This window comes from Meriones unguiculatus, chromosome 17 (genome assembly GCF_030254825.1).
Source record: "Meriones unguiculatus strain TT.TT164.6M chromosome 17, Bangor_MerUng_6.1, whole genome shotgun sequence".
NCBI lineage: Eukaryota > Metazoa > Chordata > Mammalia > Rodentia > Muridae > Meriones > Meriones unguiculatus.
In genome coordinates this window covers 47,143,220-47,169,156 of record NC_083364.1, presented here as the reverse complement: position 1 = coordinate 47,169,156, position 25,937 = coordinate 47,143,220, and the positions used below count along the sequence as shown (strand labels likewise).

Genomic DNA, 25,937 nt, shown 5'->3' with positions numbered 1-25,937 from the left:
CACCCTGCTTCTTAAAAGCGGAGGCAATGCTAACTCTGAAGGCTAAGGGCAGCGGGCAGGTAACAGGGGAGTGCGGAGGCTGTTGGCTGAGGATTCTCAGAAGCAAAGACAGCTGCTCACACGGAGCTGGACAGACCTGCCACAGCCAGAGGGGTGAGACCGTGCCCGTAAAATACGAGCTCTTTGAACCTCTGACAGGCCCTGGGGAGGCGTTCGCACCTGTTCACAGGATGCCTGGGAGGTTCGCCTGGTTTTATTTTAGCAGCAAGAAAAGCCAACGGAAAACTGGAGTCTGTCTGGGGAGGGGACTTTCCATGACTAAAGGCAATCCCTGAGCCAGCAACTGAGGATGAAAACAGTTGCAGCTGCTTCTCTGGTGACTCCAGGCACCCTGTGGAATGTTCTGTGGGGCCGCAAAAGGCATGTGTCAGCAAATCAAATAATAGGCAATCATTTCTCATTCTGAGTTGACAGGCGCTCTGTGGGGAAAGACATACTCATGGAAGCAACAGTCAATTCTAAGAGATCACCGAGTCAGCTTAGTCTGTGTGTGTCGGCCTACTGGCAGGGTGACCTTAGTTAAGCTGCTGAAGCCCTGATTCTCCGTGTTAGCTATGCAGCGCTGCACAAGGTTCACACAATAGTTAAGGGCTTAGGAATGTTGTCAGCGTGAAGCTGGTCCCGCCTTCTAACATCCACGTGGATGCAGGACAATCGCAGAGCCTTCAGGTACCCTGGGTCTCTCCTCTCCAACCCTCCGTGGCAGCCTGCCCTTCCGTTTCCTGCCCTCAGCTACAGGAGACCCAAGGGTTGGGAGGCCTCGTGACCTTCAGAAGCAAAGCCAAGATTACCACCTTTCCAGTCCTCCTTGCCATCTACCACTGCATTTTTCTCTTACTTCCAATCGAAAATTTTTAATGATTCTGAAATTGGAACCTAGCAGAGACTCTGGCCATGAACAGCATCAGCCTTCTCACTGTCCTCTCTGCCCTGAATCTCAAAGAAAAGAAAACTTCAGTTGTCTCCTTTGGAGTGGCTGTTACCACTGGAATCTAGTGAATGCTATGGGTAGTGTCCCCCAAGCTCCTTACCCATCAGCCAGCACTCCCACTAGCAGGCAAGCTGGGGGGGTCTTCCTGTAGGGAGGGGGCCTCAACCTCTGAGATACCTACCCAAAAAGGTCCTAGAGAGAAAGACAAGTGTCACGTCACTCACCGTGTGTGACTCATCTCCTGGCAAAAGGAAGAAAGAACACAGAGTGGAGATGACTTGCTCCCCCAGAAGCTTGCCAAGCCTGGCTCAGCATGATTCCACATGGCACAGGATTAGACGTTTGCTGCGTTTGCTTCCGCTGTTGGGAAGACACAAGACAGATACTGGGGTTAAGTTTTAATGTCTCCTCCCTACTGAGTCACCGTTATCAACAAGGCTACCTGCTCTCTGTCATTAACACAGATGACTTCAGGCAAACTTGGCAAGAGTCTCTGAGCTTCTTGATCACTAGAGTAAGACAGTTTGAGTTGGGATGGGACTCTACTGTCCAAGAGTCCCCCTGGATGCACTTCACAGGATGCCCTCACTACTGTGCAGTTTTCTTGACATAAAGTCTTGATGTTCTTATTGGAAGACAAAGAGGACGAGGTCCTGACTGACTGTGACAAGCTCTAGAATAATTTGGGAGGTAGGCCTCTGGGCACAGCGGCAAGGGTTTATCTAAATTAGGCTAGACTGGGGGCAGTGACTGTGAGGGGACGTCTTGATTGGATTAATGAGACAGGAAAACCTACCTGAGTTGTGGGCTGGGTACCAGACGGAGCTGAATAAAACAGAGAAGTGATCTGAGACCACAGCATTCACCGCATTCACCGCACTCTACTTTTTGGCTGAAGATGGAATGAGATCTCAAGCAATCTGCCTCAAGCTTTTGTGGCCATCACTTCTCCATCAAGATGGACTGCCCTCAGACTGTGAGCTACAAGCCCTTCAGGCTTTAAGTTGCTTTAGGCAGCTATTTTGTTACAAAGACAAGAAAAGTAATTAAGATACCTCTTCTTCACATAGAATCCCCCTTTATTCTCCCAGGATGAGAGGACTGGAGCTCTGCCTCATTTAGAGAATATCATCATTTTCCCTGAAGACTCAAATAAGAGAGAAAGAATGAAAGAGAAGAGAGAGGGGAAAGAAAGAAGAAAGAAAGAAAGAAAGAAAGAAAGAAAGAAAGAAAGAGAAAGAAAGAAAGAAAGAAAGAAAGAAAGAAAGAAAGAAAGAAAGAAAGAAAGAAAGAAAGAGAAAGAAAGAAAGAAAGAAAGAAAGAAAGACAAAAGGAAGGGAGGGAAGGAAGGAAAGAGCACCTGCTGCTTTTCCTGAAGACCCAGCACAGTTGAATTCGTGGATGAAAGCATCCAACTACCCAAAATGTGTCAGTGCTGAATTAAGGAAAAGAAACTAAAACTCATGTCCCTTGATGGAATTTAACTAATTAACTAATTAACTAAAATGGAGCCCAGATCTGAATTCTCTACCCCTCTCTCTGTGTCTCAGCTGTGGCCTCTCTCCCTAGTATATGTATGAGTCTGAATCTGTGCCTACCTGAAGGCTGTCTTGTCATTCTGTCCTTGTGTCTGTATGTGTCCCTAACAAATGGGCTTTCAGTCTTCTCCATTTATTGAGTAGCACAGAAAGCCTAACATAGGGGAGAAGTGGGGGAATACTTTACAGAAATCTTTAACAGCGTTTTACAAGGGGCTAAATCACTCTCCCCAGTTGACCCAGATAACTAACAGATGCTACAAAGCAATATCTGAACGTTGTCTTCAACATTTACGGTGGATAGTTGTCTTGCAAGGTTGCTGTCGACCTACTTGCTATTTCCAACAATTATTGCTCTAACATGCACTACACCATGTTCCTCTGGGTCAGGGGCGTGGAAGAGTTCACCACCTAAGGTTATAACTATGCATTAACTTAGGTCGTAAAAGCAGATGACATGGAAAACTCAAAGAAGTAAGGTTGGTTGCTACATTGTTCTCAGAAAGGCAGGCTAGGCACGCAGTAGTATAGAAGTTTTATAAAGCTTGAGGCAGATTGCTTGAGATCTCATTCCATCTTCAGCCAAAAAGTAGAGTGACCCTCAAGGTGTACTATTAACTTTGGTTGCGAGTTCCGGCAAAGGTTCCAGTCTCTTAGAATATAAGAGGTGTTTTTATCATAATATATCGCTACATTATTAACCCAACACCCAGGTTAAGCATCTTCTATCCATCTGTAATTCCAGATCCAGGGAGATCAGATGCCCTCTTGACACCACTGTGGGTGGCTGTCTCAGGACCACAAGGCATTCCCACACAGAGACACACGATACACACACACATTCAAAAAAAAAAAAAAAATCCTCAGTTCTACCCTACATCCTTTGGCTTCTGTGAAGCTCCTGTGACCCCAAGCTCAGCATCTTCACTAGATGGGAACGATGGTTAACCACATTTGCCCTGAAGCAACACCACACCTCGGTTTAGAGCTAAATCAAGTGTGCGTGGCCCATCTTGAAGCATATCACACACACAAAAAAGTAAAATCTGGCATTTAGTTCTACGTGTCTTGCTCCAGGCCCCTTCATGATAAATCTTAATATTCCTTATAAATAAAATTTTCAGTCCTTTAAACAAAAGGTTATCTAAAATGGTTCAAAGTATCTTATTTTAGGATAAGGAAATGTTGCCGTCAGAGACTCCAATCTGCATTTTATGGTTTTTATGACATGGCTTATGCAAACTTTCACAGAACACCTGGTACCAGGAACGGGTATGCCTCTTGCATGAGGAGGGTGGATTCAATTCTGTAGGCAGACCTTCTCGTGCCTGCCAGCAGAGTAAATGATGACACGGAGCCTTTAGATAAAGTTTAGACCTGTAGCTTGGTCAGATTCCCAGCTACCGTTTAAATTTGACCAGACTATTCTACCTGCTACCAGCCACGTGGCTACCGCTATGCTCCTGTTCACATCCATCCATTCTCTCTCTTTTTCCAAATCTCCTAGCATCCTTTCTACCTCCTAGCACCCCTTTCTCTCTCGGAAGTTCCGCCCTCCACTTCCTGCTCCAGCTATTGGCCGTCAGATCTCTATTACAACCAATCAGCAGCAAGACAACACCTGACACATTTCTTAGATTACCTCTAGGCATAGAGGAAGGATGAACATTTACAAAATTGAAAACCCAGTGGTGGGCCACAGAAATACAATACCAATATCCTACCAGCACTTAGCTCTCTCCCAGTACAGAGTTAAAAATTGAAAATACAGAGACATTCCTTCACACGTGTGAAGGAAAGTTACCCCAACACAATCTTATGTTTGTTTACTCTGCTTTTAAAACGTGAGACAACTTGTGAAGTGATCTACTTTTCACGGAGTGAATTTCCCTTTATGTTCTTCCTACTACTCCTCTGTTCGCTTGAAATAATTGTGAAATAATTGGGCAGGGCAGGGGGAACACCCAGGACATAGCAAAGGCAAAAGCATACAGAATTGTATATCTTGTGCTCTAAGATCCAAAAGAGAAAACAGGGCAGAAACAAATTATTACCTTTAATTCTAGCATTTAGCAGACAAAGGTAGACAGATCTCTATGACTTTGAGGTTAGCCTAGGCTACACATCAAGTTTCAGGCAAGCCAAGGCTACATGTTGAGATCGTGTGGGGTGGAGGAAGAAGTGAGGGGAGAAAGAGAGAGGGGAATTTTTTTAAATGGGGGTTGTTGTATATTAATATTTACTATTTATATATCTTTTAGTTAAGCAGTGGTTGTTCCTAAACAGCTGTATAACCAAATCACCACACAGAGTCTAGGATTTATTTAATTAACCTAGAGCACAATGCTGGGCAAAAGTTACTCCATCCTAAACCTCCAAGCCCACATAGTTTCCTACCATTCAGATTTCACGCTTTATACTTGATTTTAGTCATATCTTAGGTCTGGTTCATCTCTGCATGTGGTTCCAAGACCTCTCCTGCAGATTCTCTCCTCTCCTCCCCTAACTGCTTCTCTTCTCCCCACTCTGGACCAGGAAGTCCCACCCTCTCCTCTCCATTGCTCAGCAATGTGGCTGGTTGTTTTCTTGACAATATAGAGAAGAAATGGTGGCATGTTTACACAAACTTGAGACAGATAATGCTTAATCTAAGCATCACAATGAAATGTCGGGATTGAAAGCAGATAGTGGGGGACAGAAGTCAGCATTTGAATGAACAAGGGTAAATTGTATACATTCCAAAAGAACATTATACCAACAAATGGGGACCCTCAAAGACATAATCTTTGCACTAAAATGGCTCCAAATGCCTGAGAAATTCCAGTTGATTTTCAAGTGTTAGAATAATGTAAAAGGATGAATGGAATGCTACAGAGAAGGAAAATAACAAATGCCAAACTGGAAGATGAGTGGAAAACCAGTTGAAGGCTGGTTCAAACAGTCATGGTTTCCTTTCTTTTTCTTTTGCTTTTTTTTTTCCCCCTTGAGAAAGGCTCTTAGTATGTAGCTCAGGCTGGTCTTCAACTCATGGTCCTCCTGGCTCATCCCTAGGGCTGAGATTAGAGAAAACACCTCTCCCTAGCTAGCGGCACTGTTTTCTGATGGCCTAAGGGGGTCAGAAAAGTTAAAATTTCAGCTTAAGACATTCCTAAAAAGCTTTAAATGTGAAAAGTGGCTTTAAACAAGAAGGTAAGTGTTTTAGTCAGGTGTCTCAAAAAGAACATAATGGATAGAACACACACACACAAACACATATGAGAAGTGTGTGTGTGTGAGAGAGAGAGAGAGAGAGAGAGAGAGAGAGAGAGAGAGAGAGAGATTTATTAGGGTGTTTTATAGGCTGTGATCCAGGTATTCCCACAATAGCTGTTGGACTACCTCAAGACAGAAAGGCCACGGATTTGGTAGTTCATGAGACTGGATATCTCAGCAGTTTGAATCTGGTGCTGCAATCCTGGAATATCCCTCAAGTCTTCAGTCTCCATTTGAATCCCAAAGAAGTAGGTTCTAACACCATGGAAGGAATGCCCCAGGAATGGGACAAATGAACTTGCCAATGAGAGTGAGGGCAAGCAGGCAAAAAAAGCAAACTCTTCCTTCTTCCATGTTCTTTTATGTGGGTTGCCACCGGAATTAGGGTTTATATATTTTTTCCAGATGTGGTCAAGTTCACAACTAAGAGCAGCCATCAGAGTAAGCAGGTTGAGCCTGGACATGGAAGGAAACTCAGTTGCTTCCAGGGTGATAAAAATGAAGAGGTACCATACAAGGGAAGAAAATGGTGTAACTTCCCAGTGCGTAGTAGTGTTGGTAACCAATCACGGAGAGAGCCTGAAGAGTGTCGTTTAGTGAGAACGCTGCATAAATGTTAGGGAAGAGTGGCTGGCCCAGAGGATGAAGCACAAACTTGATGCAGAGGGTTTTCACTTGTTAGGTAGATCCTTAAACATTGCTTGTTTGCTTGTTGTATGTGCATGGGTGTTTTGCCTGCATGAATTGTCTCCGTTAGGGTGCCAGATCTTCTGGACAGACAGTTGTGAGATGCTATGTGGGTGCTGGAAACTGAACTCAGGTGCTGGCAATTGTAAAAGCAGCCGGTGCCCTTAACTGCCGAGCCATCTTTCCAGCCCCAGTTTGTTAAGTAGATTAAAGTGAAAGGAAAGGCAAGCCCTTGAGATCCTCTGAGCTGAGAGTACAGAGACCTGCAGCTACCTCAGGTGGCATTTTAAAATACCACACATAGGGGCTATCGATGTAGGGCGGTTATTAGAGTGCTTGCCTAGCGTGCATGGAGCCCTGAGTTTGACATTACATAAACTGAGCATGGTGGTGCAGTGTGATCCCAGCATTTGGGAAGTGAAAGGCAGGAGGACCAGAAGCCCAAAGTTGAAGAGTTATGGATTTGGCTCAAAGGTAGAGCTCTTGTATAACAACCACTAGACCTGGGGTTCAGTCCACAGCACTGGGAAGAAAGAGGTTTAACGTTATATTTGTGTACTGGCTGGTTTTGTGTGTCAACTTGACACAAGCTGGAGTCATCAGAGAGACAGGAGCTTCAGTTGAGGACAGGCTTCCATGAGATCCAGCAGTAATCACTCAATTAATGACCAGTGGGGGAGGGGCCAGCCCATTGTGGGTGGTGCTATCCCTAGGCTGCTGGTCCTGGGTTCTATAAGAAAGCAGAACGAGAAAGCCATGTACAGCAAGCCAGTAAGCAGCACCCCACCATGGCCTCTGCATCAGCTCCTGCCTCCAGGTTCCAGCCCTGCTTGAGTTTCTGTCCTGTCTTCCTCCAATAATGGGCTATGATGTGGAAGTATAAGCCAAATCAACACTTTCCTTCCCAGTTTGCTTTTTGGTACTGGTTTTGTCATGGCAGCAATAGAAGCCCTAACTAAGACACCTCAGTTACACACTAAGCTCTAGGCCAACTAAGACTATATAAGAATCTCTTGAAAAGAATGAAGAATGCAGACTAACAGGCAAGCTGACATCCACTGGGTTCTCCCAACTTGGAATGTCATGCCCGGAAGGAAATGTGTCTTTTCAAATAAATAGGGAAATGCCAACAAATAAGAGATGCTTTGTATTTCATGTATTTCATAAGAAAAAATGAAATGCCCACTTTGAGTGCCAGCAGAGAGCAAAGATTTTAGAGAGAGGGACAGCTGGAACATCTTAATTTGTCATCAAATGAGCAAAGCCATGCCTCCTTAGGTCCTCTCCTGCTACAGAACAAATATGAAGCTTGAGTTTGCTCCAGCAAGACAGGATCTAACATCTCACCTGGCAACTGGTCCCTCAGCTCCCGATTCTATTCCAGAGGTGGAATGGTGGCAGAACAGATGATTCTAAGAGCATCCATTAATCAGGCACCCTGCCAAGACAGTACATACCATTGGAGCAAACCCTGCATGAAACCTTCCTCATCTTCCACATGGAGAAACTGGTTTGAAGAGCAATCACTGCTCCATTAGGTAAAGGACTGCAGCAGGAACCTGAATTTCCAGTCAGTAAAGTATCGCTCAGGTCGGGGGAGTCACAAATTATACCACAGGAAAGATCCAGACATTTTCTGGGTGTATTTCCACACATGCAAGACACATAGCCTGCTATTATATAACTACTGAGCATCTGAGCTTATTTACAGAAAGTGATGGCTACTTTGACACTCAAGATACATTGATGTTACAGAAACTGAAGTTACAATGAAACTACAAGGCCATTTGGGGAGCCAGCCAATGACATTAAAGTTTTGGGAATGTTTGGCTCTCTAAATTGAAACAGCAGGATTCACATGAGCATGGCTGCATCCATTTCAAAGCCTGTAGAGTTAAAGTCTCTCTCTCTCTATAGATAGATAGATAGATAGATAGATAGATAGATAGATAGATAGATTCAGTGCTTGCACTTGGCAAAGAGCTGTAGACCCAAAGACTCTGGTTTTAAATTAAAATTCACATGCGATGAAGCTTTGGGTTACCACTGGAAGCCTGCTGGTTCAAAAAAAAATTGTAAATGGAGAGAAAGCAGAGGAATGATGCAGTACGTTTTCAAACTTAAATATATATCAGAGACTGGAATAGTCGTCAAGAGTCAAAAAAGGTTATCCAGCAGGACCTGTGAGACTGACTGTGTCAGCCCAATGGACACGACAGAATTTCTAAGACCAGTCAGTGGTTAAACCATCTTTGTCACTGGTGTCTGGGTCCTGCCCTCACTGATAAGGTTGTGCTTTCATCTCAGCAAAACTTGGGCAGAGGATATAACTGCACTGGAAAATCGTATTAATTCATTTGTAGTAAGATGACAAATTATTTCTAAGTTTGTCCAGAAATGATGAAAAAAACATCAACACAATTTGGTTGTGGAACCATATTGGAACAGGAACATACTATCCAATTTTATTTTATTTTATTTTAAACTTACTTGTTTTTTAATTTCACACACATTGGTGTTTTGCCTGCGTGTGTGTACTGGGGTGTTGGATCCCTTAGAACAGGAGTTACAGACAGCTGTGATTGCCAGGTGGGTGGTGGGAACTGAACTTGAGTCCTCTGGAAGAGCAGCCAGTGCTCTTAACTAACGAAACATCACTGCAGCTCCTCCAATTCCCTGCTTGTAAAATATGTCTTCTGGACTTAAACACACATGAACACATGTACAGTGTGTATAAAATGTGAATCTGTATGTTTGCTCCATAACATCAATCAAAAAAACCTAGAATCTAACCTAATTCAATCATGGATTTCCTGAAAAGTCCCTGAAGCAGTAAGTTCTCTACTCTCAGTCTGGACGCAGGCTCTTTGCAGACCCACAGATCTGGGGCTAGGGGAGGGGGACACACCACTCACAGTGGTACAGAGGACAAAGGCTGGATGTTCATCTCCCCATCCAAACAAGTAAGCTTGCTTGAGTGTGTGCATGATGAACAATGATGGCTGTTCAACCGAGCAACCTGACTGCTGGCTTTATCCAGGAAGCAGAGCGACCTAACTGCTTCATTCTGCACGGGACAAAGAAACAGCCAAAGCAGAAGTCAGCATCGCTCAGCTAAACAGCCCGAGGTGGAGGCCCCAGGGTCAGCCTCAAGTGTGGGGAGGGGGAAAAGAACCAAGCTGTTGCCATTTTACTTGAGTTTTTGTTGTTTTGCAACAGTGGGAGAAAAAAAAAACCCTTTCAAATATAAAACTTTTCTCTTTTATAACACCTGTGAGGTAGACTGGTCAGGTGACAGTAATAACGAACAAGCAAAAATTAACTATGACACAGAGTAGTTATATAACTTACCTGAAGCCACCAGCCACAAAGCAGCACCACAGGTCCTTCCTCTCCTAACAGTGACAAGCAGGCCCCAGGTACAGCTTACTCATAAAGTACTTGTCCATCATGCAGTGTGTGTGGGGGCGAGGGGGCAGAAAATCCAGGGTGCTACTGAAACAGGCCGAGAAAAACCAGCTTAGATTTGAACTTCCACAGGCAAGTTTTCCTCTTTATTTTTTTTTTCATTATTTTATGTGGATGAGTGTTTTGTCTGTGTGTACATCTGTGCACCACACGTGTTCTGGTGACGGTAGAAGCAAGAAAAGGGTGTCATAACCCCAGTTACAGATGGTGGTGGGCCACCATGTAGGTGCTGGAAATTGAACCTGGGTCTTCTGGAAGAGCAGGAAATGTTCACCACTGAGCCATCTCTCCAGTTCTAGAATACCGTGTCTTAATCTCAATTCTCAAGAAGCCAGGAACAGGAAAATAATTTGAGCTTTGAAGTCCTATGCGCTCTTTTTCTGGGTTACTTAAGTTACCTTTGTGGCTCCCATCTTATGTTCAATAAAATTATATATAATTATGTATTAGAATGTTATTATATAAACATGAAATGTATCCCCAGTTGCTCATATATTTATTCCAGGCTTGGTATGGAGCTGATAGATTCAGTCATTGGAAGTCTCTGGAACATGAGGATCCTGACCTGATGATCAACAGCTAATTTGGTGATTGATACAGTCATGATTGATGGCATTACTTGGAGGTGGTGGAAAATCTTGGAGGCAAGATTTAATTGGAGAAAGTAGGCGATGCCTTTGGAGGGATTTTATTATCTTTCATGTAAAAAAAGTTTTATTCTTAATTATCCATGTCTGTGCACAGGAGTGCAGGGGCCTGCAGCGGCCAGAAGAGGTCATCAGACACTAGTTACTTTTCTTTTACTGTGATAAGCCACCACAACCAAAGCAACTTGCAGAACAATTTATTTGGGCTTATGGTTCCAGAGGGATGGGAACCCCTCCTGGCGGGGAGGCATGGCAGCAGGCATAGCAGCAGGAACAGGATGCAGAGGACAGCAGACTGCAGGCAGGCCAGGCTTTTTACTCTCAGAGCCTGGCCCCAGTGACAACCTCCCTCCAGCAAGACTGTACCACCCAAACCTCCCCACACAGCACCACCCACTGGGGATCAGGCATCTAAACGCCAAAGACTTGGCATTTGAATGGGACATCCCACTCAAACCAGCACTGAGCCCCTGGACTGGAGTTACAGGTCAGCCTCAAGTGTGGGGAGGGGGAACCCTCCTAGGGCCCTCTGTAAGAGACCGGCATGCTCTTAACTGCTGAGCCAGCCCTCCAGCCCCGTGAAGGGCTTTTCTTACCGTGCCCCCTTTCGTGTCTGTTGCTCTCGACTTCTTGGCTACCATGAAGTGAGCAGCTGTGCTGTCCCTCACTGTTCTGCCACGCCACAGAACCAGAAACAAAGGATCCAGCTGGCCAGAGAGGGGAACCTGGAAATCACAATCCAAAGGAAGTCCTTTCTCCTTTCAAAATGTTTTCTCGGGTACTTGTATCGGTGACAGTTAACACAGAACAAGACAAAGACTAGGTGTGCTGGTGAATTTTGTCAACTCGATGAGATCTGAGATCAGTTATGGGACACTCCTTTGGCCAGGTCTACTAGAATATTTCTTAAAATGATTAACTGAAGTGTGGGGGGGGACCCCCCTCAGGGTAGGAAGCACTTTCTGGTGGGGACCCGGCTGCAAGGACGTTCTGGGGAAATCTGTGGCCTTTCGCCTGCCTGGCTTCACCCTTGCTGGTGAGTGACTCTACGCTATTGCCACCACCGCTCCTGCCATCCTCTGCTGCCACTGGAACCCACGTTAGGCCCCATCACAACTGATTTGCTTGAAGTATAGCACTTAGGAACACGAGCACAATGGCAATGTGTCATGTGATCTTTTCAAATAGATGGCAAGTATCCCATCCTGTGTATTGATATGGCAGAATTAAAATATACTAATTCAGAGGCAAAACAAGTAGATTTGAAGTGAAATGGGGGAAAAAGAGAATTCACAATGCAAAAATTGCAAAGTTTATTTTCTTAAATAAAATACTATATTCATATCTATACAAATAATTATTACAACCATTAAAATGTTACATTTAACAATAAAAATTTCAAAACTTTAAACAAGAGCATGTTTTGGAATATTCACACCCTAATACAATGCATTTGTAAAAAGATGTCAAAATAAACAGGACCTATTCTTATATACAATGGTAGGACAGTTTTGATCCTATTATACATATCTGCTCTGTATTCCATTACAAAACAAATTAGTTTCCATTAGAAGTATAAAGCAGGTGATTTACAGTTTATAGGACACAGTGCACAGCACAGTGCTGGCTGGGTCACAGATAAAATATTACACTACTGAAGCACGAAAACTCACGTTTCCCTGGTGTTCGCCCCTACAGTAAGCATCACACCCAGTGTATCTATAAATAATCTGTGAAGGTAATCATGTTCTCAATTTTCAACCTTTAAAAATAAAACAAATGAAAACACACACACACACACACACACACACACACACACACAGCCTGCTGAAAGCAGAATTTTCCTTCACAGTAACACAACTGCAGCGTCTTAAGCCACACTGTCTGGTCCCTTCTTGGAAGATAACAGTTCAACACTTCACAAATTCAGCACTAGAGTCAAGCCCTGTGCCCTTACAGATGAAAATGACTTTAAGACTTCAGGAGCAGGAGGGCAGAGAGGTCTCAGAAAACATGAAGACAAAGTTAAACGGGTCAAAGTTCAGTTTCCTCTTACATACTACATGTACAGCTGTACACATAACTGGGCCCCAAAAGTTAAAAATCATCTTTTAAAAAAAAGTGTGCTACATTACAAGAGAAATTTTGTCCACATTTCATTGAATCTAATGATGGGTTATGTATTCATTCAAAAGAACTTCAAGATTATGCCAACATTCTCAACCTAAATTGACTTATGTTTATGAAGCACCTGATAACATATATGTGTCAAAGGAATAAAAAGAGAGAGAGAGAGAAGAATTGGAGGAGGAGGAAGCAGAGGTGGAGGCGATTAGATTCCCGGGTAGAGTTTACGCAAATGTAGAAATACAGACATTGAAGGATGGCCTGCCACTCAGCAGTGTTTACAGGTTCAGTTACACATCTCACTGCTGACTCTGTCAACAGTGGCTCGGGGAGCTAAGGCAAGGGTGAGAAGCATCCGGTGTACTTGTCACCTAGGAGGCCTCTGACTACAGCCTAGACCAACCCTGGAGCTCCTTTGTTGCAACACAGGGCTGGCCTGGTGATATGTTCTGGTCTCTGGTTCAGAGGCACGGTTTCAGGCAGAGTGTGGCACCAGGGCAGAGGCATGGGGTCAGGACCAGCAGCTCTGAGCCCAAAGTCCTGGGTCTCCCAGCCTGCCTGGACTGCCTCCATCCGAGCATGGTGAGAACCACAGGAGCTCCAAAATACAGTTTAGATTTTCCTATAGAAGAATTCAGCCCAGCACAGTAGAACACAGAGTATATAGTTAAGCAAAGAACAAGTAAGCAAACAAACAAACACAAAATCTTTTTGGTAGAACTTTGGGGAAGGAAAACATAATGCTAACATTTAGCTCGAAAGGCATCACTGAAAGAAACTAATTTGCATAAACACATTACAGAATCACCACTCAGAGAGTAAGTTCCACACTAGTGTCTCTCTCGTCACCGGCTAATTGTTGCCCTCCAGATCTAACAGCCACAGGCACACTTCCTCCAGGTAGCCAGCACCTATGTGACAGCCCTGCAGTGACTTTCAGGCCTCTGAGGATATAAACTGAAGGCCATTCTATTTTGGTACAACTTTTGCCTTTCCTTCCGCCATAGGGGAAAAGGTCACCAAACCCAGGAATGGAGTCATTCCCACACGCTGAAATCTCTTAAATCAACTTTAACGGCATTTTGAGGTATTGTTGCCCTTTAAGAGAGAGGCCTAGCGGTTGCCAAAAGGCGGAAGCCGGGAGCCACTACCACACACTGATCTAACAGAGGTGGGCCCATCACATCCAATGCAGGGGAAAAGTATCCCAGAAATGTGGCCAGGGATGTGGAACAGCTAAAAATGAGCAAGGGGGCTACACACCTGTGCAAAGGAAAGATAAACTAAGAAAGAAGCACAGAAACAAGTCTCAACCCTTTCTTAACATTTATGTTTCCATTAAAATGTGTTTCTACATCTTTTCTGGAGTATAAGTTTTAGCCTCTCCATGAGATGGCTAATATTAGAAGGCAATAACAAGGCAAAAGAAGTCCCCTTAAGATGCTTAAACAATTGTGTGCTTTAGAAAGGCTGATTTTCAAAAGCTGACCTTCCGCAGTTCAGCGTAATCCTGATCTGGGTTTGCCACTGCTGCAGACACTCCTACCTCCCAACCCACGGTTTGGATCCCTCAGACGTCTGAACACACACTGCTGTGGAAATCCTGCTCCCAACTCAAGAAAAGGAGTGAGCTCCGGCATCTCAGAGCTGTTCTAGTAAAAACAAAATACAACTCCTGAAGAAGTTGAAGACATAAAAACCTAATGTTCACTAACAATATTACAGTGGATTTTCTTCACCTGTGATTGGCATATTTGACAACCTCGTTGAAGCTTAGAGAAATCTAACAGTCTTCATCAGAGCTTCCTGTGGAATGATGAGAGGAACCGAGCACTCTCAGGGATTCCTTATGATTAATAGTTAGAACAAAATGATTCAGGCAGGGACTCTCACTTAGGAAGCAAACATGATTTTGAGTATTTCCAGAAATTACGTTATCTGTAGAGACACTTTATAGAGCCATGGGAATAAGCTGAGGACGATGACAGAACCTGAGTGCATTTTCTGTCATCAAAAATGTTTCACCCAGACATTAATAGAAACCATGTTTCCTCCCCGAATCATAGAGCATTAATTATTAACAGAAAAGTACCCAGACTTTTAAACTCAGTAGGAGCGCAGCGTGGACTCTTTCTCACCTGAGTCCATGTATGAAATGATCTCTAATACACAAATGCATTCTGTCTTTAATTAGAGCCACATGCAAGCAGGAGCCAATTTTTTTTTTCGTGGACTTTCATGTCTCTCTCCAGAGGGTCACAAAAGATTGCAAGGCAGTCAACATCACAATACTGGACCCTCAGCTTGAAAGCCCTGACAGTGCAATGCTCTCTCAGCATGGAGCTGAGCTGCAGCCGGTCAAGCACACACAGACAAACCAAAGTAGGAACAGGCTGTAGGGCTCCGTGCGGCAAGGCAATCACAAGTGGAGCTTCTCAGCTGGGTGGCGGAGCGCACCTCTAGTCCCAGCTACCTAGGAGGCTGAGCACTGCTGATGCCCAGGAACTTACTGCCAGTCTGGACAATGCAGCAAGATCCCTATCTCAGAAACACAACACAAAGCTGGACTTTGGCCAGGGCATATTACCTTAGTTCCATGAGAGCAAGCCTGCCCTTCAAAACTCAAGAGCTGCCATGATGTGAGGACACATGTGACAGACAGACAGCCACTGAGAAGAGAAGGTGGGGCAGGAGGATGACTCGTCATAGAGAGCACTACCTTTAGCGAAATCAGCAGATCTGACCTTTTGAGCACAAAGAAAACTGTGAATAGTAATCCCTAAAAGCAATTCATAAATGTTTCCTTTTCCTTAGTAGCCCTTCTACTGTGGTATCCATGCGATCCGTGTGGTAGTGATGCAATCGTGAGGTTCTCTTTCAACCACAGGACTCCTGTGCAGGGAGGACACACACACTTGCTTTGCTCACCAGGATGGGTGATTTTCAAGGGCAGCGGAAACAGAGGGCTTTGGTGACAGCAGCTGACAGAGGCACAAGCAACCCTTCTGACGAGTCTTTAGATAGACCTTCAGTGGTAATGGCTCTCACCAGGCCTCGGGAAACTTTCATATATATATATGAAAGTTATATATATATATATATAAAAGGAAACCAAACCAACCAACCAAACGAACGAAAAACAAAAACTCCAAGAACCAAAACTTTTGTTGGTCCTTGGGCTTGCTTCCACCAAGCCAACAGGTCTATCTCTGTGCACCTCTCTCTCCATTCAGTATATTCATTTAAAGTATCTGACAGAAAAGACCCATGTTCCATATTTTTTTCTTTTTTATATCATGGATGTCAGCTTTAATGATATACTCCTTCTCAGTATCCTTAGCTTACCTAACACTGTTGTCATTGGCTGCGACTGCAGTAATGACAGCTGCGCGACAGGGCTCCGGTTAATCTCTGGTTTAACAGAACGTAGCAACAACTGACAGCTATGTGAGTTTAAATGGTTTTAAAAAAAATTCAGTACAAGCAATTTTTTTGTAGTTTTGAGTTCTCATGATTCAATATATGCTTTTAAATTTGTTACTAATTTGGTAGGGTTAAAAAATATCTACAGCAGGACCCCTTTCCTCCTCCTGAGTTGCCTTGTCCAGCCTGAATATGAGGGTTCGTGCCTAGTCTCATTATAACTTACTATGTTGTGTTCAGTTACTATTCCTGGGAAGCCTGCTTTCTTTTCTTTCTTTCTTTTTCTTTCTTTCTTTCTTTCTTTCTTTCTCTCTCTCTCTCTCTCTCTCTCTCTTTTTTTACGGGAAATAGAAGAGGAGTGGATCTGGGGGAGGTGAGGGAGAACTGTAATTGGGATGTAATGTATAAGAGAGAAAAATTTAAAAAACCTACAGCATGTTTTTCTATGCTTTAGAGCAGGGTTTTTCAACCTATGAGTTGTGATCCCTTTGGGGGATCTTTCACAGGGGATGCCTATCAGAAAACTGATATTTACATTACAATTCATAACATTAGCAAAATTGCAGTTATATAGTAATGAAAAGAATTTTATGGTCTGGAGTCAACAGAACATGAGGAACTGTATTAAAGGGCCACAGCATTAGGAAGGTTGAGAACCACTGCTTTAGAACAAACCTCAGTTTCCCATTTGTAGACAGTAGTTCTAATGCCTTTTCCAATTACTTCATTTTTAATTGAGATAAGATTATATCTATTTATCATGTACGACATGATAAATAAATATATATATGATATACATCTTTAATAGTAAGTACTAGTCTATTCTTTAAAACCCGTTTTCACATGCACTCTCACTCATGAGCTCAAGAGACATACATAGAGAATGTATTTTTGTGAAGCACCATTTCATACCTACAAAAAATAATGAATTCATTTTCCTATTATAATTGTTAAGAAGGATAAAATGCAGTTTACAATACCATATTTAACATAAATAATCAGCAAATTAAAATACTGAGACAACTTAAAACTATTCTGAAGTATCTGAAAGGCTCAAATGTGTCTTCTAAACACAATATTTACTAAGCAGTTCTAACATTTAAGTGATTGTAAATTAATTTATTTCAAGACCAAATAAATATAATGAAGAGAGACTAGTAAATCAACTCAACTGATGAAACACTGGCCACTAACTGACCCTGGGAAAGCCACAATACAGCTGCTGTTATTCTTTGGCCTAATGCAAAACCCAAGTACTAACTGGAGGACATTTCTGCGTTTGTCTTAGCTTTGTATTTTTAAGGCTCACTGTCTAAGGAAGACTTTTGCTCTACAGAACATTGGCACATTAAAGGGTAATGTGGCTCCTTACTTTGAAGAACAAGACATGAAATTTAGGTAGTTTATTAAAAACTATAATTAAGAAGTCTCTGTATCAAAGCTCAAGAATGAAGGATTATCAGACACTTCATATATTTTTATTATGCTTGACATTTTTACTTACGGGAATTAAACTCATTATCAATTCATCACTTGCCAAGGTTCAGAACTGTTAAATGTTGCACCTAGTGATAAATCATGCTTTTTTAAGTTGCTGTTACTTTTGGATTTCCAACTTAAACATCTCAACCCTCTATTTTATCACTTATCAATAACAGAGTTTAAAATCACAGCTTCTTTCTACCACACAGCCTGTGACAAGATCTCATCAACTTCTGGTTGATTAGTACTTGGGGAGTATAAGATTACAAAGCACACTTGGAAAGGTAAATCGTTTAGAAGATTAAAGAAAATACATCACTCAGAAAGGAAAGATGATTGTTTTGACAAGCCCAGCGGATGCACCCTCTCTGACATGGCTTCCTTGAAGTCAGAGGCTAACTGAGAGAATGGTTATCCGATACAGAGACACACCCCCACACAAGCTCCCTCGATGTGCATGTGTACACACAATAACAGTTGTTATCTCAGCCCAAACCTGGACAGTTGGTTTCTCTGGGTTAAACAGCTGAGCTGCAATCGTGACCTAAGATATGGCTTATGTTGTGAGCAGGTCTGTTTGAGGACTGCTTGGAAGAGTCAGAAGCAGAGGAGTTTGCTATGGTGAGCAAAGGTGACATTGCTGAGCCATCAGGAAGAGCCGTTGCTATTTCCGGAAACAATGATGTCATGTTAAAATTCGATAGGTGAGAGTTGGCCATGTGCATTGGCGGCATCTCTGGGAGCAGAGGAAAACTCGGCTGAGCAAAGCCAACAGGCCTGGGAGGAGACAAAATTGATCCAAATCGGTTGTTTAAACTTCCACTGTTGACTTTCTCTGTGCTAGGATTGGAGAACATCTGATTAGAAAAATATGGGATTGAAATGTCATTGGACAGGGTAGGATGAGCAGGAGAGTATGGGGGATAGAAGGAGGGGAGAGTGTTTTGGGGGTCTACTGGGATGAGAGCTGGCGTTCGTGTGGCGCTGGGCTGAGTAACCTGCGGAATAAAGGAAGTGTTAGCATTTATTGGTGGGTTCATGCCACCCTCAGGAATAAAAGGAAAACCGAAATTTTGTGACAGTGTATGCTGGTCAGGACCTGAATTATCATTAGGTACTTGTGGACTGTCAGGCATGAAGCGAACAATACTGCCTCTCTTGTCTGCAGCAGGCTGTTGTCGTCCGAGAATCATACTGCCGCTAGTAGAGAGAGGAAGATGGGGAAGACTGGGATCAAAGACATTACTGTGCCTTTGATTTCCAGAACGGTTCCTTTCAGGCTGTCGGATTTTGGAACCGCTGCTGTCCTGCAGGGGGTGTCTTGATCTCTGGGCAACTGAAGAGTTAGCCTGTCGAACAGGGGGCCCCTGGTCAGCATTCCCGTGAGACACAGGCGGATGTGGCAAAGCTGGCCTCACAACCCCATGCATGTTGGATGTGACAGGAGGGTTCATGTGGCCCTTAGTCCCATGACTGTCAGTAATCCTCATGGGATTGGACTTCTGTACAGAAACATTGGGACTTGTGTTTCGACCTTGAATATCCCCTGAGGAAGAGGAACTTGAAAAGGGAATATTCAAACTGCTGTTTCTGGGGTTAATTGCACCTAAAGACATGTCACAACTCTCCCTATTCTGACTTTCACTCTCTCTCCTAATATGAACACTTTCTCGAGCTGGGGGACAATTATATTCAATTGTTGAAGATGGACCACACTGTGTATTCCTTGGATGTTCTGAGAGTGACCTTTGACTCCCAATGACCTGATCACCAAGGTGAGGAGCAAGCAAACTCTGCATGAAACTCTGGTGACATGTATTCTCATTGTCCCTTGGTGGGACAGCATTTCCTGCTGGGATGCTCTGAACTGGTGGATAAGATAATCTCTTTTGTCGGTCGATTGGTGGTGGGCCAGTGTTCTGACTAATTCGAAAAGCCTGGGACTGCATACTTCTCAGTGATGGCACAGGGTTACCTATTTCATTGTTTCTTGAAGATTGTACTTCAAAATTACTCTGGGGCTGTTGGCTGGCTCCACCTGGTTTGAATGTCTGACAATCAGAGAGGCGGATATCCGAGGTGACTGTATGGTCCATGCGACCCTGCATATTATGAAGCGCCAAGCTCTTATTTCTAGGAACATCAAGATAGCTTCTCATTTCGAGCTGATCTGAGACCCTGGAGCCCTGAATCGATATGCCCATTCTCTGTTCTGGAGTTGAAGACGGCTTTCCAATGAGCGCCTCGGCAGAGTAACTTGACACTCGGTTTCTCTCTGGCCTGTGTGGAGCACAGGTCATGTCTGAAGACCTAGTCACAATACTTGGCTGGGACACCATTTGCTGCTCCAAGCCTCGTGAGGGTAAAAGCCTCTGCATGGGATTGTGGCCGGATACATGGTCAGAAGAAACTGCTGAACCTTGCTGTCTGCTTCCAACATCCTGTTGCTGGTGTAGAATATCTTGACTGAGGTGGCTCTGGGGATGGCTGTGATGGCCCCGGCTAGTTGAAGGGTTTTCACAGGTCTTCTCCGGCTGGGAACTTGCAAAGTGTTGCTGCAGCTGTTGCTGCATCTGCTGATGGTGAGGATGTGGCTGACTGCTCTTGGGCCTGGACTGGTCAGTCCCATGGTGCTTTGGTTGTAAGGACAGCTGAGAGGTAGGAGTGCCCTGAACGAGATTTCTCTTCTTCTGTATCTGAACTTCCTGTTGTAGAGTTCTCTGCTGGTGCACAATATGGGGCTGGGGGTGGACAGCACTGTCTGCGTGAGGCACGTGATGTTGCAGCTGATACATGTGATGCCTTTCTCTTAACTGCCCTGCTTGCTGCTGCTGCTGCTGCTGCTGCTGCTGCTTGATGTACAGATGGTTGGTGTGAAGGTGAGACACTCCTGGAGCTGGTACATGCTGCTGCAGGACCTGCAGATGTTGACTTGCCTGGGTTTGCTGCTGCTGCTCAGCAACTGAAGGCTGAGAACTGCACTGAACGTCTGTCTGCCTTAATGCAGGAGCCACAAAGTTGTTACCAGGTGGGAATAATCGTGTAAGGCCATCTCCATGTGCTGAGTTGCTGACAGGTGCAACTGAGTTGGAAGAGTTTGGGGGGATCTGACTTGCCATCAGCTGAGTTTGGTCAGGAATGCTGTCTGGAGTCCGGCTCATCAGGGGCATACTTTCAAGCCTGAGAGGGGCTGGCTGACAATGCTTTTGGCGTTTGGCTGAAGACAGTAAGAGATCATCTTGTACAGTGCGCTTTGCAGGGTCTTTACGGCTTTCGTGGCTAGGCTTTGAAAGGGGTTCTTGAATCTGTGGATTTGGTATGGCGCTAGTCATGCTATTTAGCTGTTCCTGGGAGTATTCTGTCATCAGAGGTGGCACAGGAGGCTGGCTGCCATAAGAACTGGATGACACAGTCATATTAACCGTCACAGGGACAGATGTTTGCTCTGAGGTCTGCGACAGACCTGTGCAGCTGACCAGAGGGCGGCTGATGCTGTTCTGATGGGTGAGATTATTCACACTTAAACTGGTGAGACTCGGTGGCTGGGGCGCTGGCACCTGTAAGGAGGCATTCGATGTTTTAATTCCCAGAGAACAGCTTGGCTTTTCGAGAGGCCTATCGGCTGTTACTTCCACTGCATCCTGAGAGGTAAATTCATTTGGTGTTGCATCTGCCTGTCCTATGCAAGTCTCCTTGTGGATCTGTGGTTTAAAAGGCTGCTCTCCCTCTAAAGAGGTTTCAGAAGGTTTTGAAGTGACTTCCCTCATATCAGTCTCCACGCCAACCCTTCCCTTCTCAATGTTCTCCTGGTCCAAAATAGCTCTTGCTGCAAGGGCCACAATATCAGTTTGCTCGGCGAAGGAACAACTGTCACATGTGTTAGCCGTTGTACTGCTGGTCACATCTTCTCGGGCTGTTTCAGGAAGCATGGATGCAACTGAGAAACTACGACTGCTGCCAGAGCTGGTTGACATAGGAGAGTCAGCCTGCCTGCTGGTGAGCAGAGAACTGTTAAGTACCTCTTGATCAGAGAGGCAGGAGTGGTGCTGTGGTGGATCTCTGTCACTGTTCATTAGCAATAGTTCCTGCTTGGGATGCAAATCGACGTTAGAATCATCTATCTTGGAATTTTCTGGAGAAAAGTCAGGATGATCCATCTGCACTGAAATAGATGATCTCTGAAGATCTTTTTCTTTAGTAAGATCAGACAGCAACACAGTTAGACCTTGCCCCTTTAAAGGCCCTGATGCTTGCATGGTGTCTAAAGAACCCTGCTGAGCTGGGCAAGGTTCTGCCACCATTTCTATCTCGGAAATACAGTCAGTGCTTGAAGTGTTTGTAGTGGATGACACACCAGAAACCTGAGAAACCAAAATCTGGGACTCAACAGGAGATGGAATCAACACGTTGGTTGAAGTACAAGATTTCGTAACACTGGACACTGCTACAGTAGTTGGCGGTGTACCCTGAGAAGGCTCTTGCAAAATGGGAGTAGAATCTTTGGATTTTGCTGGGGCCACTGCAAATTGTTCATTTGTTTCAGATTCTTGGGAGGATGAGCTATAGTCTTCTGCTGACTTAGATTTGGATACAGACTCAGGGATTACTGATACAGAATTCAGAATGTCCAAAGAATGTGAAGCAGAAATGCTGACATTCTTTGCCTGGGACACAGCAACAGATGGTAGGCCAGCAGGGAGGCTGTCCAGCAGTCCTTCACTACATGACGGCTCTGATGAGCTGTCTGTTCTGGGGCTGTCTAACTTGCCTGTATCTTTGACTGAGTTCATGGGACATGCTGGCTTATTAGCTACTAAGTGTTTTTTGGCACCTGGCTTCTTGTTCAGTCTTTTTGATTTCATGGTAGGGGGCAAACAAGTGACAGTGTTTGTAGAGGAAGCTGTTGCAAGATTGTAAGTACTGGGTAGTATGGCTGAATTCTCTGTTGTCACGGTAGGTGGTACAGCTGTTGTTAGTGAAACACAGTTAGCTGGGCTGGTTTGACTGTTTGCAGAAGTCTGAGGATTAGCAGACTGACTAATAGACAATTGTACACAGCTCTGCCCAGCCATCTGTGATATGCTTTGATTGAGGCTGGCCAAAGCCCCAAATGTGTTCAGGGCAACATTGGTATTTGGATCTTCGCTGGTGGTGGGTTGGATAATTTGCATAGGGGTTTGATTTGTAGTTCCTGATGAAGACATCACAGGCTGCAAAGCAAAGAGCTGTCCATTTAAAGAAATGGTTTGAGGCTGTTGTTGGTTTGACATGGTAACAGAAAAAGTTTGTGTTGAGTTAGACGTGGAAAGAGATGAAGGTCTTGGTAGTATGTGGACAAGATGCTTTCCTCCAAAAGTCTGTGGGGCTGGCACAGTTTGTACTGAGTTGTGAGACCCTATTATAGCACTGGCGCCATTGACAGGAAGCCGAACAGGACCAGGATGGGGAGCGGAGAGGAGTGGCAATGGGTTCTGATTAGCTGCCTGTATGATGACAATTTGTTGGCCTACTGTTTGGTTGGGAACCTCTGCCCTCATCACTGCTGGGCATGGGGTCGTGCTGGGTGGCTGAAAAATGATAACATTTTGGTTGGCTGGAGCTGCAGTGACAGCTGACCCAACTGGCTGAGCCATCTGAATCACTTGCATTGCTGAATTCAAGGGAAGAATATTTTTTGGAGGCTGAGATTTCACTTGCGGCTGGGCAATTAGTGGCTGCATGGGTAAGGGTGGACACGAAGGCAAAGTTACCACTACTTGCTCAACTGGCTGCCCATCTGGTGGAAGGGAATTATTTAAGGTGTTGCCTGTAGCCACATGCTTGTGTTTGCCTGGGGTAGGGCTGGTGCCAGCCTCATTTAATACTGGAGTCACAGCAGAAGAAGGTGTCTGGCTTAAAGGCTGAATTGTGTTTCCAGCAAGGTGCAATGTAGTCCATGTTGTCTGTGTGTTTCCAGCTGAAGAAATTCGGGTAAGGCTGTTGATGTTTTTCAAATCTGAAGCACTAACAGTTGAAGAAGGCAGAGAACAAGAAAGAGTCCAACCACTGTCCAAAGGGTTTGCAGACAGACTGCTCACCGGGAGGGCGGCCTTTGCTACTGCAGCGTGAGCTGGTGCCACTGCGGTCGTGGTGTTTACTGAGTCTGCTGTCTTGCTAACACTCGCTGGAGAAGAATCACCCGTAGACCTAGGAGGCTGGGAGCACGCTGCGGTGGTAGCTGACACAGGGGTGCTCTGAGAATCGCTACTGAAGTCCTGCATGCTTCGGCCAGACTTGGTTTCATGATACACCTCAGTGGCAGCTGCTGAGTGGCTGGAGGAGGTGCTTGTGACACACGCAATTGCTTTCTTAGATGATTCGGGGCTCTCCTGCCCATTGTTATTTTCTGAAGCATTTTGATCATTTAGGCATGTGTTCAAGGAACGATGTTCCTGAGGTTCAGGGCCAACTGAGACGGTGATCAGCGAGCCACCAGTGGCACCAAGCACACTTGATTGGCTATCGGAAGTAGAAAGTTCAAGAATGTTTTGAGCAGAAATGGCAGTGGGAAGACAAAGAGGAACGGGCTGGCTGGCAGGCAGTGCAGACACTGTAGCCTGATGCCACGGCTTGTTTTCAGAAGGGTAAACTCCAGAAATAGACACAGGAGTCACAAGCTTGCAGGTCCTCTGCACTGGCACCACATTAGCGGTCTGCTTTTGCAAGCTGTGAGCAACATTAAAGGTTATTCCCTGAACAGCTGTCCCCTGGCTGTTTCCCCCAGGCTGGCTCCCGTTGGAATAAACAATGATGTTTTTTTGAACCTGTTCACTTGGAATAACAACAGACACCTTCGAGTTTTTCAGATTTCCTTTCCAGTGGATTGTGGGGTCATCATATAAGCATATGTCATTTGCTTTCAATAATTCAATATATCGGCCATTTTCTTTTTGGATTTCTTCCAGTTGTTTTCGTAGCTTTTTAATTTCTTCAGCTAAAATATTAGAAATAAAGATGTAAAAATACTGGTGAATGTCAGTAATTATAACAACTTATGCAAAACTAGATGTCCTAAGCCACTGAGTTCCAATTCTGGCCTTCAGATGCCTCAGCAGAGCCATGAGGCTCCAGCTGCCATTAAGACTTTCTGAGTAACATCTCAAGCTTCCTGGATATTTCTTTTTAACTCTACACCTTTAAAGGCCAACCCCTGAAAGTCCCCTATGCTGTAGAAGTCTCAACATTCCCAATCCAAAACTTTCAAGTGAACAGAAGAAGTGGGGGAATGGGGGCAGACTAATTCCTGGTAATGTGCTTTTGGTAAGCTAAAGGCCTCTTTGTTCTGGGTTCCAAGATTAGGGTTACCAGAACGGACAGGCCTTGTCAACTGTATGATACAGAGTGCTAAGGTGTAGCCCTGGGAGTTAACTCTTAACTGGGCCTTGACTCAAGTCCATCAGCTTGTGAGGTATCTTTCAAAGCAACCTGACACAGTAGCCTAAGGGTAGCCAGGATGTATTAGATAGGATATCCTCATAGCTGCCCACGGTGGACACTTGTGTTATTATCAAGATTGACTGATACAATTCTTAATTCTGCTGCTGTCTCATCTGATGGACAAAGGCAGGTTCAAACCATGCCAGATACTACCTTTCCTTCTGGCAAACTGTGAGTGTATGTGTGTGTGTGTGTGTGTGTGTGTGTGTATAACCCTGTAAGATTACTATCTGGCTAGAAGCTTTCTGGCACAGAACAAGAGCATACCATTGTCCCCTCATTAGGCTTCTACTAAAATGGGCCTGTTCTGAAGGTAAAGTCGTCTCTTCTGCAGATGTTAGTATAAAGCCTGCCTCCAATACAGACTGGAACACGGGTCTCTTTGACCACTGTTCTCCAAGCCTTCAGGCATTGAGTATGTTCTATGGGAATGGTTCCTTTGGCCATGCTGATCTTTGAGAAGGTACTGCCCTCTACTCTGCATTAAATGAAATAAACAATCTACTACCAAATGAACAACAACAAGAACAAAAAAATATTGGGATCAGGGAGTAATAGAAAATACGAAAAACACAAAAACAAACACAAACAACAGAGAAACAATGATCATAACGGGGATGACAAAAGAGCCATTGAAGTTGCTTCAGGTTCTGCGCCAACCCCTGGCTTGACTGCTGGGCCTTTTCCGAGCCCCATGAACCTGGTAGTTTTTCATTAGCTTCCCTTTTCTCTAAGGTAACGTGACTGTTTGACTTAGCCAGTGTTCTAAGCCAAAGGAACTTCCATTGGAGAAGTCTGTAGACCACTCTAACCACAAAGCATCCTGTGGGGTACTTCACAGTGCTC

General features: G+C 44.5%; 1 protein-coding gene across 2 annotated transcripts in view; it reads right to left on the bottom strand.

Annotated features, from left to right (window-relative positions):
- Positions 1-11,872: 11,872 nt before the first annotated feature.
- The window catches only part of Usf3 (upstream transcription factor family member 3), a 55,800-nt gene continuing 41,735 nt past the window's right edge, over positions 11,873-25,937 (bottom strand). For both annotated transcript variants that reach the window (XM_021662763.2, XM_060370461.1), the window contains one exon: positions 11,873-24,588. In XM_021662763.2, the coding sequence (XP_021518438.1) occupies positions 18,134-24,588 (6,455 nt within the window). In that variant the 3' untranslated portion in view covers positions 11,873-18,133. The remainder of the gene's footprint in view (positions 24,589-25,937) is intronic.